The sequence below is a fragment of the Lineus longissimus genome, chromosome 19, assembly GCF_910592395.1.
Source record: "Lineus longissimus chromosome 19, tnLinLong1.2, whole genome shotgun sequence".
NCBI classification, from domain to species: domain Eukaryota; kingdom Metazoa; phylum Nemertea; class Pilidiophora; order Heteronemertea; family Lineidae; genus Lineus; species Lineus longissimus.
In genome coordinates, this window is record NC_088326.1 from 5,032,931 (window position 1) to 5,045,482 (window position 12,552).

Consider the following 12,552-nt stretch of genomic DNA (forward strand, 5'->3'; position numbering starts at 1 on the left):
CTACCACTGTAGTGATCATGGTCCTTGCCCTTATCATACCCTAGCAACTGATTGCAGTAGTAACAGTATGTTTCTTTGTGGTACCTCTCACAGTCTACATCTGTCATTGTTAGAGGAAAATTACTGTTCAATAAATTAGAGAATTGTTCTTCCATTTTGATAAGCCAATTACAGAACACATCTACAACATCAGAGCCTCTATGACTTAAATACTGATTATTGTAAAGGTATTGGTAATCAGAATTAACATAAACTCCAACTGCTGATGCGTTCGGTTTAAAAAGTTTTTTACTAGTACTCTCTACTGATACTACAGGTATGTTTATTGATTCAAAATCTGTATAGATAACAAAATGAACTCTATTCTTTATTAAATGTTTTTCAAACTTAAGTTGAGACAATTTACTGTTTGGTTCTGGCAAACTTATCTTACAATATTCATGTTCATTACATTTCTTCTTATGATTCTCAAGTGTAGAATTACGATAACAGTAATTCATGCATCTCCTACAGAGATACACAGTATGAGTGCCATTCCTGAAGAACATATTGATGTCAGTTATGCACATGAAATGACCCTTGAAATAAAGAATATCAATTACGTCATCGTCATCATAATTCTCACCATTCCATGACAGGTAGAGCTGTTCTAATTTTGCTTCACATATGTTTTTAGCAGTTTCGTTCTGTAACTTGAACATATTAATCTTGAGATTGTTATCACTCTCGATCTTAGGGATATCCTTTTGAATAAATACAGGAAATGAGTTGATCTTAATCTCATTTTCATACATCTTGTAGGGGTTAATTTCTGTAGCATTAAAACTTGTTTGCCCCTCACACGAAATGCTGTTGTGGTATTTAGTGGCCAGTAGGCTCCAGAGTAAACACTTCTGATCATTTGTTTCCACATTTATTACATTTTTAGTGTTAAAAGGTAATCTAATGTAATGACCACCTTTGCACCTCTTGTATGAACAGATTGTCATGTCACAGGACTCTGTTATGTTAAGAGACAAGCCACTTATTTGAAAGTATCTCTCCTCAATCTGTGCTTTAATGTAATTAAGCTGTTTTTTTACTGCATAGATTGCCTGATTCCTTGAAATTATGCTTTCCATTGGAGACTGAATGGGGTGGGTAACTGTATCAACTTGCTGAGCCAAGCTCTGCTCTACGGTCTTAGGTATGTTGAACTGGGCGAAAACTGATATGCTTATTTTATGGTGGTAATCAGTGAGCTTAAAAAGTACTTCCTCTAATTTCTCCCTGTATTCAAAAACCTGTTTAGCTTCTCTATCAATATTCACTCTAATGGTAACAACAGGCTTGCCATATTCCTTTGCCAACTCAATTCCTTTAAATTTATTGATGTCATCAAGCTCACCAGTCTCAAAGGAAAGCTTTTTATTTACTTTAGGGATTAGTGATAGAATAGAAGGTACTTGTACCATTAATTTATTTAATTGCCCCTTCGTCTTACTGTGAGCTGCCATATTGCTGTATGCAATAGATTTATTGCACGTTGGGCAATTAACCTTTTGGTTTTTATCACTCATTATTTAGATTAAAAATTGTTATTAAATTTCACTCACATGTACAGCTGACATACCAGGAAGTTCATAGATTAAAATATTTTATTAAATTTCACTCACTCAAATGTACAGCTGACATACCAGGAAGTTCAGACAATCAATACCACCTTATGCTCGTTCTTGAATAGGTTTCTTTTTGAATCTAGTCCAAAGGTTAGTTTTATTCTAAAGATTAAAACTGAACTCTTCACTCGAGTGAGTCACACGGATTGCATGAATCAGCTGTGTTGTTGTTATTAAATACCAGTGTACAGACTTTACAGACTTTACAGACTTTACATGTTGTAATAAGTCTAAAGTAATAGGAAAATGCATGCTAGGTTATTTCGGGTTTTTATTGGAAATAAGGCAACTTCAATTAGGGTATGCATAGTATGCATACCCTAATTAATAGGTTTTGGCCTTATGTTTCAACTACAAAAGTGTCAGATTCGTGGATCGCATTTCCTATTACTCAGAACCGGGCGCTCTCTCCGTGTATCTACATTAAGGCGATGGTCGTGGCGGACACTTTGATGCTCATTCAACACGCGGTTTTTCGCCCGGTAGTTTGAGTTGGGACAAGTCGATGAAGACCTAGGAGAGACATTTTCCAGGTAGGCACAGTCTAGCGAAAAAAACTGTCGGCAAAAAAACGATGATCTGAATGATATCTTCCTTGGGACGTCATTTTCGCCATCATGACCAACCAGTTTTTGGCGCCAAGGCCAGTCCTCCTCCCTCACTCAGTAAACTCAAGGGGAAGGGGCCAGATTTTTTGTTCGGATCCTTGGTTTTGCCGATCCACCGTCGTTGTGCGTATATCCATACTTCACCGCCGATAAACTCCCCCCCCCCCCCCGCTCGGCCGTCAGAAGGGCTGTTACTTTATCAGTAGTCTCCCTGCATTCCCTTCTTTTCCCACCCGTCCCTGTCGCGACAACACTTACATTACACTGACTCATGTTTGTCTCACGAGAAAGGCACTGAATGCCATCATAATGGAAGACCTGGTGTTCAATGGGTAACAGTTCCAGGGATGCTGATCTAACCCAAATGCTGAGTTCATTATGTATAGGAGAAGGGTAAGGTTGGCACTATTAATTCAGGCCTCATTCAATTACTCTGTGTCGAGCAAATTGATTGGCCGCCCGTTTATGATGGTTCGTCCGACGGATTTCCTAGCCCTTTGTGTCGGCGGTAAAAGCAGGAGACTCTAAGACTGATATTCACCAACGATGAGTCGCATGGACATGAAGTAGATTGTTTGCCTTTTGTTATTTTCATTTTAATACTGTCACTCGATTTGCCAGTGCGCTTTCACTACGCTACCGATGCCTTGGATACATCAGCGTCTTTTTATTTGAATGACTCTAGGTACATGCAATATTGAGACAAAGAATTGTTGGTTCGATCAATTTTATTCTCATAATGACTTTTCCATGAAGTTCTTACATGCGGCTAATGCGGCTAACATCACCCGCATCGCCGATGCAGTTTTCAAAGTGTCGAAAGATTGTATCAGCGTCATTCCCTCCGCTTATACCGCCGATGCAGTTCTCTGTCTCTGAGCCACATCGTCCGGGCAGGAATGTTGCCCGTCGCGTGCGGTAGAATGCCTTCCCATAGGTCGTACCGCGCACGTTCATCTGCACCGTCTTTCGCCATTCGGTACCGTCGCCGCAGGTAGAGATGACGTCGATGTCAATGTCGTTGGTGTTGAGCCTGTATCTGTTGATGGTGCCGATGATCATAGCCGCACCAGGACCTTGGTATGACAAATCCTTACCAGTCGAGTCCTCGGAACCTGTACTCGTTTCATCCGTTTCTGCCCTCTCGATGGTTGTGGCTCCGCCTCGTGTATGTTCCGCACCAAAGCTTAGTGTCGTACCAGAACCAAGGAATCCAGCAGTTAATGTGGCACTGACTTGGAGCGAAGTAGCCCAGTTGTATTCACGACCATTTGCTATGGTAAAAGCCGCAGTTCGGGTTACGGAGTCGGTTCTGTATAATTTGAGCGTTGACGTATCTTTACTGCAGGTCTGGTCAGCATTGATTCCTATCATGGTCTCTCCCTCATCGACGGTTTCAATGGGGTTTACAACTTCGAGCTTCCTTACCTGACAACCGACGTACAAACAGGTAGCGATGCTCCATACGCGGTCGCTGAAAAGAGAGAGAATGCCAATCCAGAAATTGCGCTGAGTAGGATAACGAGGCGTTACGTATAGGAGGCAGGATAGAACTGTTCTCTCCTCAGAGCAAGATGACAGTATAAAATGTGTCTGGAGATTTAGAGACCTTAGCAATGTACCCAATTAATTTATTACGCTTATCAGTTAATCACATACTCGCGTATATTCCTCTCCATCAATTTTTTGCAAGAACACGAGTTTAGTACAAGAAAATGAACCGAGAGCGAGAAATCGGCTATTGTTAAATTTGCGCATATTAATTCAAATATGGCGTCACTGCTCTCCGATTGGCTAATGTGTTGTAAAGTCTCCGGCTAGCCAAACAGGGTAGAAATTTGTATCTGTTTGGCAAGCCGGGCATGCCAAACTGTGCTGATTGTCAGTGCTGTTCGGCAAGCGGCTCTCCAAACAGGGCAAAAATGATCCCCGTTCGGTGAACGGTTTGCCAAATATACCCGGCCTCGATTTTTAAGACCAGGTTGGCCGACTGACATGCCAGATTGATACAATTAGTAAAAAGTATGACAAAACTGCTTGTTTATAACACACTACCCGAATACACTGTGAATGTGTAATTTACTAATGCGTATGCGTACGGGGGGGGGGGATGGTTGTTACGGTCAGAGCATACAAGGTGTGTTTAAGGGGAAGGGGATCAGAAAAAATTGGTGGTTGGGGAAAAATACTTTATGGATGGCCCTTTTCCAACCCAGTGTATAAAATTCTGTGACAAATATGCATTGAAACCTTCCTTAGCTGTCACCTGGACAATACTTGTCAGTCCAGGATGATGTCCTAAATAGAGAGGTTCTAGTGGACGCTAGTTTTGGTCCTAAATTGGTTGTTTATATTCAAAGTTACGTCTTTATTAAGGACAGCACTTGTCAGTTCCGTGGGTGTCCTAAGTAGAGAGGGACTAGTGGACACTAGTTTTGGTCCTAAATTGGTTGTTTCCATTCAAAGTTACCTCTCTATTAAGGACAGCACTTCTCAGTTCGGTGGGTGTCCTCAGTAGAGAGTTTCTACTGTAGTTCCTACTCACCCTCTGTTGCCCTGTTCCAATTTTTCCACCGGGATGAACGAGGTGAGTCCGTACATCGCTCGATCGACCTGAAAGTCTTTTACCATGGTTTCACCCCACTTGTTGATGTCACGCTCGGTTCTACATTCAGTCGCAGGTTTCGTATTGAGCTAAAAGACGTTGTTGGTTGTGAGATTAAAAACCCTAGCCAATTAACTACTTAGGTGGTGGCGTAGTCCGTCGGCTATATATGTCACACCAGCATTCGACCTTACGATAATCTGTTGTAGCGGGAAATTCACCATAACATTTTTACGGATACGGAATTTCTTTCACAGAGGCTTTAAACCCTTGAGACAAAGGCATGAAATTTTCTTAGATGAATACCTAGTTCATAAACTATATGATTAGTGAAAGAAAATCCCTATGCCTTCATAAATGAGTGGTCATGTAATACATTGCGTACATTTCAAATATTGTAGTTCCTTGGTAAATAACCTGGGAACGGAAAAACCGCCTAGGTGTGCGACGTATAGCTGTAGGTGATTTAAATGACTGCGACAAGGCCACGTCTTTATGCCTGGTTGAGCAGTTGGGCGACAAATGAGCTGGCTACAAAGCAGGACCAAAGATATTGAAGTGTACTTGCCTTACAGCATTTGTAAGTCCAGATCCTTCCTTTACCACCGTTGTAACGAGACTTAACACCGGTTATAACTGGCTTGACTTGTGGATTCATGAGTGTATCAAGATCATCACCCTCATCATTGCCGCAGTAGAAGATAATGCTGCCTTCTTGTTCGACCATATCTTCGCTCCAAATACAATCTTCTCCCACGAATCCTTCCGTACAACCGTACTCCCATTTTCTGTCGTTTCTACCATTGTATTGGCTGTTCATCCTGTTGAGGTGATGGAGACTTGGACATTCGAATTCGAAATCACTTTCGTAGGAAGTCCATTTGGCCGTGCTGCTCTGCATGCAGCTGGCGATTACCGCCAGGAGAACTGGTTTGACTATCATAGTATGGCTTCCTAGAACAGGGAAAAGTTCGCTGTCAATAAAGTATACAATTCACAATCATAGTGTGGTTTCCAAGAAAAAGGAATAAAGTATGCTATCAATCAATTATACAATATTATTTTGAATCATAGTGTGGCTTCCTAGAAAAGGGAATAAACTACACTGTCAACAAAGTATAGAATACTCAATCGTAGTGTGGCTTCAAACAACCTGGAAAAAGTGTGCCATCCACACACCCCTAGCTAGGCATTTCAAGAGGGCTGCAGCGCCATGCCTTAGAAAACAATTTTGAAATGCGCCTTGCCGCTAAAATATGTTTCTTGCCACGCCATGCCCTCCTTTTTTACCACACTGCCTAAAAAAAAGAGCAAACTAGCTCCTTTTATGAGCCTAGAATCTGTGCCATTTGAAGCGAGTCTCAATCCCCAGTTTGGCCTTAATATGTAACATATACCTTCCATGTGCCACTTGAGGTTAGGCGTAGTTGTGCGAGTGTCAATTATGCTCGTTCAAATTCTAGGCCATATAGTGAACAAATAGCAGAGATGACCCATGTTTTCACATTAAATGAAAAACTAGATGCATTTGGCTATCTGCCGGTGGTAATGGCATTCCCAAATCATTCATTTTGAACCGATTGAGGCCGTTTGAATATCTCACCCATCATGCCATTTCTTTGTCAATTATTTACAATTTTCAGGATCCAAGTGGTGTCAAAGGTGTCGCGACCTATCGGTGAACTTATGAATTAAATGCAATAAAAATGTTGCAGACTTCTTCTCTGGATTCATATGAACCCAGAAATGTATGGATTATGGTGCCTATGATGTACGATCAGGCATCAGCAGGAACTGAAAGACTACCTCGTGTCGGTTGCCCGGGGCCTATTTGACGCTGCCCTTGACGCCGTTCCCTGCACTGTGTAATGCCACCGTACCAGATTGTTATGAGATGTTCCCGCGGTTACGTAATCTGGGCTCTGACGTCACTCGTCACTCGTCACTGCTCAAATAATTCTGTGACGTTTTTACTTTTTGTCATTGCGACAGTCGTGCTTTGGTCTCGTTAGGGACTTTTTTCCCGAATGTTCGCGATGATGACTTGCCCTATTAACAGGACGTAACATCTATTTTAAAATGCTTTTCCAATGTCATTGCATGAGGACAACCCATGTGTATCGTATATCACTGGAAACGCCCTATTCCCCTGATTCTGCAGGATTTTAAATCGGGCATTTTATTTCTTTTAATCATAAGCATCGCATTTGCTCCTAGCTCTGTTCACCATCCCAAATGGAAATATCGCCAATTGGGCCGGACAATCACGGAAAACCCCAAATATTATACAATTTTTTCTGGACAATTCTTACAGTGACCATTCTCCCGTGAAAGACTATTGCTTACGCTACACAAATGGCACTGAACGGCATTTCAACACGGGGCCGACGCACATCCCAAGTTCAGTGTACACATACGTCGACAACAACAGTATAGTTTTGGTCCTTCATGAAAAAAGAAGAGTCCTCTGTGACTGCCCTGATGTTCCCGATTTGGGGTTTTGAGGTTGAATTGGCGTGTCCTCCGTCCTGGTGTGGAGTGGAGGGGAGCCGGGGAGATTTGGTTCTTCCATGTCGTCTGCGGCGAAAGTCTCTAGTCAAAATCGGAAATAAAACTGTGAAACGTAAAGAGGGCTGACTTGTCCCGTACGCGGATTAGACCGTTGTGATTGAACGTTGCGTCAATCAGTGTCAATACCTTTGCATTGTCCTAAAGTCGCTGCGTCATCCGTGGATTCGGTGACGTCGGGTTGACCCGTGGCGTCGCTCTTCGCGGAGAGACGTTCCCTTCGATGACGCAATTTGGCGTCAGTTTCATTCCTTTATTTTGCAAAGCCAGCACAACCCTTCAGTGTACTGCTTTGGCAATACATTGGTGAATATGGACCCTTTCGGGACATACTCACAGTCTTACCACACATAAGATTTCACAGGGTTCACTTTGGTACCTGCACCATACTCCGTCTTTCCCGCACTGATTACTGATGAGAAAACACCTTTTCGAAACCGTTTTCATGGCAACCTCACCCGGCGAGCCAAACCCGCAAACACACTATATGTCGACACCTATGGGGACACATGCGCAACCCAGTTTTCCCACCAAATCTGACGCCAAATTGCGTCATCGAAGGGAACGTCTCTCCACGAAGAGCGACGCCACGGGTCAACCCGACGTCACCGAATCCACGGATGACGCAGCGACACGGTATTGACACTGATTGACGCAACGTTCAATCACAACGGTCTAATCCGCGTACGGGACAAGTCAGCCCTCTTTACGTTTCACAACAACAGTGTAGTTGTTGACATCCGTGAGTGTTGTTTTACATCCGTCAGTCGACACAGTGAACAAGTTGAGCCGATTTTCCGCTTTAACTTCGATTGTGACGGGGTCAAACTCAAAGCACATCCAGGTATAGAAATAGCAAAACAAATCCCTTGCCCCCCTTTTCGAATGCAAGTTTGCACCATATATATATGCATGCAATTCTAATGACGGACAATGGGTGTAGCCTCTATATTTTCCCCATGATATCGGGAATATTGCTCTGGATTTATATTGTAAAATGAATTTAATTTGTCTAGGAACATTTGTATTGTATGTCCAATGCTTCTACCAGAGTGTATTTAAATGGTGTCGATAAGCCGTTTATATTGCGGTGTGATTTGAGAGACTTCCTGACGTTGTGTAGCCCTAAATGAAACCGGTTCATATTAGAATAGAATGTGTGCGACGAACTTGGATTTTTGCTATAGATCTGTTATAAGTTGTTAATTTACATGAGTATGTTTTTTATTTATTTATTTACGTATACTTATTTTTCTTATCATTTGTCAATGTTTGTATATTTCAGAAACGACCATTATTAAATGCGAGTTTAAGAACTTTATAACCCGGCAACATTTATCACTGGATTATATTCCACTGCAACCATCAGTTTATTGCTTGGCGTCCAGCTGTTTGCCCAATCAGACTGGCTTCACCTACTTGCATTCACGTGCTTCAAACTTTTGAACGAACCGAGTAAGCTTTAAGAGATTGTGTGTCATTTATCAAACCAGAACCAGAATAACTGAGACACCTGAATGGCAGCACAGTTCTAATCAAAATTTCGGGAAAATGTTACCGTTATCTTTACTTACCGGCAGTGAACTGAGAGGAAAATGAAGAATCGACTGGAACGCGACACCGTTCTGCACACAATAAAATTATGTGCAGTTGAGAAAGATATTTGAAATATGCAAACTTGATATACAGGTGTTAACCTTGAGTATCGTGTGACGTTTAGGAGAAGTTCCTCAACTGTAGTGTTTAACACATTCACCTCCCACGTTAGTATATATAACAAGAATGGTATGCCCCTAAGATTGGTTTCGCAGGCGCACGGATAGAGTAACGTGAACACTTAGCAGCGGTGACGTCATCACTACTTGCGGTGTCGTGACGTCGTACGCAACGTCCGTACGCGTAAACGGAGGGAAAAGACGTATAGCGGGCTCGATGCACGTAAACGCAAACGGACAGCAAATTTGACGAGTTTTCACTGACACAGAAGTCGTACATCCCGAGCAGCACCTGTAATAGTTATCAGGAATATTGTGCTGTAAATAACTGGCTTTTGTAGTCGATATCGCCTATCCATGCAGGCAAAAACAGATAATGAAGTCGGGTTGCCACCTAGACTTAAATGTAACCGTTTTCTCGTGCGCAGCGAAACCGCAGAAATGACGCAGTAGTAAATAAAACGGTTACGTCTAGCTAAACGTTCACGTCGCGCTATCCGTGCGCCTGCGAAACCACCCTGACCAAACACCCCCACATTATGGCTAATTTTAACCCCGTTTTAACGCACACTCCGCCCCAGTAGGAGCAGAAACCTTCCCGATAGATTTGAAATATCAAAAGTGACCATATATCCTACTTATATAGGAATATGGAATATATATACTTTATATATATATATAAATTATATCACTGTTTAGAAATCCCATTTCATGTCTATCAACATTTTTCTAATTTAATACAATATTTAATGGTATATTTGCTAGTTTTGTGATTTTGAAGCCAAGTTTCTAGCTCATTTAGATTTGAAAACGGTTCATTTTCCCACCGATGAGCTTGTTTTGGCAGACATATAAGAGCAAAGTGGTGTGAGGTATACTGTTCCAATATATTTGAACGCGCAATTTGACTTAAACCTTACAAACATTGTGTACATCAATTTTTTAGTCACCTCATAAGAAACAATTTACAGTATATGTCGCCATTGAATACAACCTGATTTTGTTTTTAAATATCAAATTGCAATCAGATGAGAGTGAATGCAGCTTAATTGTGGTTTGATTATTGTTATGTTTGGCAATTAGCAGATAATCAACACATCTGCCTAAATTCTTAGATCGTTCTCATCTATATAATTTATATATTGTATGTATTTGTAACCCGATAAATCATATTATGTGTACCTCATGTGGAGAGTAAATATTTTTCGTTGAATTTTGGTCTTTCCATCATTGGTCTGCACCTCAGCTCAGTTGGTAGCGGAATTAAAAATGGCTTCATCATGGCTTCCAGTTAATTACCCGAGAGAGCTGTGGGATCAAGGGAAACTTGCCGTGACCTGACTCTTTATTTGAAAAACTCTGCCTGGAGGAAATATACCGCTAATACAAAAACTTATGATGGTCATGTAAAAACTTATTGTTGTCATGATAAGTAGATGGAAACTGGAAGTACGATTGGAACGATTAATATCTGCGCTATACCTAAGGAAACTTCGTTTTCTTGCCCAAATCAATCTAATTTCAAGTTGCCAAAACGCCATCAATTTACATCTTCTATACTACACCTGTAAAAAGCATTCTCGACTAACACATAGTATCTACTGCAAATCATGTAGGCCTACATTTAAATAAATGCATCTGACATATGTTCCATATCAGAAGCATAACATGCATCACACAATGACCCCATTGTTTTAGTAATCGTTTTTTGCGAGCGTTTTCGCGTTGAAGATTTTGCTCGCGTAAAAAAAATAACAAACAATAGAGTCATTGTGATAAATGGGTCAACAATGATTAATGGCTGCAATAACTGCCATGGCTGTAATGGCAACCAGTGGACTAAGTTCAACTGACACCTCTGAATGATGGAACCTTAAAGGTTGACACTTTCGCTGACCTTACGTTATGGAGGTGACAGTGTATCATTGGTTTACCAAAATGAAATGAACTGTCCCAAGTCTCTCCAATGTAATACTGTACAACACATACCAGAGTAATATATATATGAGGTGATAGGAATAATAGGTATTTTGAAGCCATTTTGATCAAAGCCCTTACAGGCCTTTTTGTCTTAAATTAGCTTAGAAACCCCTAAGAACCAGCCACCTCATATATATATTACTTAGGGAATAATACAGCTCAATGGGTTAATTCCTTAAAATAAATGGCCTTTTTACTGTCTTCATTATCCAAAATTCAAGGAAAAATTCAAGTAAATTAAATGTATTATCCAATAGCAAATCAACATAAAAGTAACTTCACCTATGACTTCTTTAATTTAGAAGTAACTGTTAACAGTAACAATTTCTTCAGACTACAAGAAACTAAGATAACACCTGGGTTTTTGAGCCTAAAAAATAAGAAAGACTGTCTGCGACTGGAAAAGAATCCATTATCGTTTTACCAGAACCAATTTAACACGGCTGTTTGGTTTGCTACTACCGGTTGTGGTATTTCAATAGATGATCACTTGAATCACAGTGACCCATTGATAAGGTCAATTTACATATTTCATGTTTACTATCAAATATTGAAGATCATGAAGAATCTAGAGATACCAATTCCAGGTGAAAGTGATTTCAATGAGACAAACAATAACATTAACCGTAGGAAACTAGGAGGGTTATTGAGTGAATTTGGTTTAAAAGACGAATATGATTTCTCAGTGTTTGAAAGTAATGAGGGGTGGACTTCCTGCAGTGTATCGGATTACAACCCGAACATAACTGATCCCGGATATTACATCAATGATTCTAAAATCAATTTCTTCCTCATGCAAGTTCATGAAAATAGAATGCCACCGATGTTCAGTAAAGACTGGGATGCTGGAATGGCTAATTTCAAATATCCAGATACCTTCATTAAGTATCATGTGAAACAACACAAGAATGTATTTGATGTAATTACACAAAATGAATGTCAAACCTATCAACAATTCATGATATTTAAATCAAATGGTTTCTCTAATACTGGAATAGAGAGGTTGAATGACACAATAAGGACATATGTTTACTGTATTCTGGGTGCTCAGGCGTTGACCAGAACACCAATAATTGGAGTACCGGGTACAGAATTGGATGCTCAGAAGGAATTTAACAAACTGTTAAAGGACTCGATTAATCAACATCCTGATATTCCCACTTCAATTCAAAGATACCAAAAAGCAGTGAGTGACACTCATACAAGACTAAATTATGTAATAGCACTAGGATTGTATGTCATAGGGTCAAATATGGTACTCGTTATTGGTAAGCTGGATAACTACAATAATAACATTTTAATAGCACCAAAAAATGCTAAACCTGGTAAGAATGACATTAACCACAAAAAGACCTTACCACCACCACTGATGGAAGGAAATAGTTCTAAGAAAATAAGAGTTAAGAGTAGTGTTGATA

At 40.6% G+C, this 12,552-nt stretch overlaps 1 protein-coding gene across 1 annotated transcript; it reads right to left on the reverse strand.

Annotated features, from left to right (window-relative positions):
• Positions 1–2,874: 2,874 nt before the first annotated feature.
• LOC135503215 (uncharacterized) lies at positions 2,875–9,074 on the reverse strand. Its single transcript, XM_064796677.1, has 4 exons — positions 9,014–9,074; positions 5,440–5,825; positions 4,812–4,960; positions 2,875–3,740 (listed from the first exon to the last, which is right to left on the reverse strand). The coding sequence occupies exons 2-4, from the start codon at positions 5,812–5,814 to the stop codon at positions 3,026–3,028; spliced, it is 1,239 nt and encodes a 412-aa protein (XP_064652747.1). The 5' UTR covers positions 5,815–5,825; positions 9,014–9,074; the 3' UTR covers positions 2,875–3,025.
• Between the last annotated feature and the right edge of the window lie 3,478 nt (positions 9,075–12,552).

Excerpts from the sequence above, each read along its gene's own strand:
- LOC135503215 (XM_064796677.1), bottom strand. The coding sequence starts at position 5,814 with ATGATAGTCAAACCAGTTCTCCTGGCGGTAATCGCCAGCTGCATGCAG. Across the intron at positions 4,961-5,439 it reads GGACTTACAAATGCTGTAAG|CTCAATACGAAACCTGCGAC; the intron begins GCAAGTACACTT and ends AACGTCTTTTAG. Across the intron at positions 3,741-4,811 it reads TTGGAACAGGGCAACAGAGG|CGACCGCGTATGGAGCATCG; the intron begins GTGAGTAGGAAC and ends CTCTCTTTTCAG.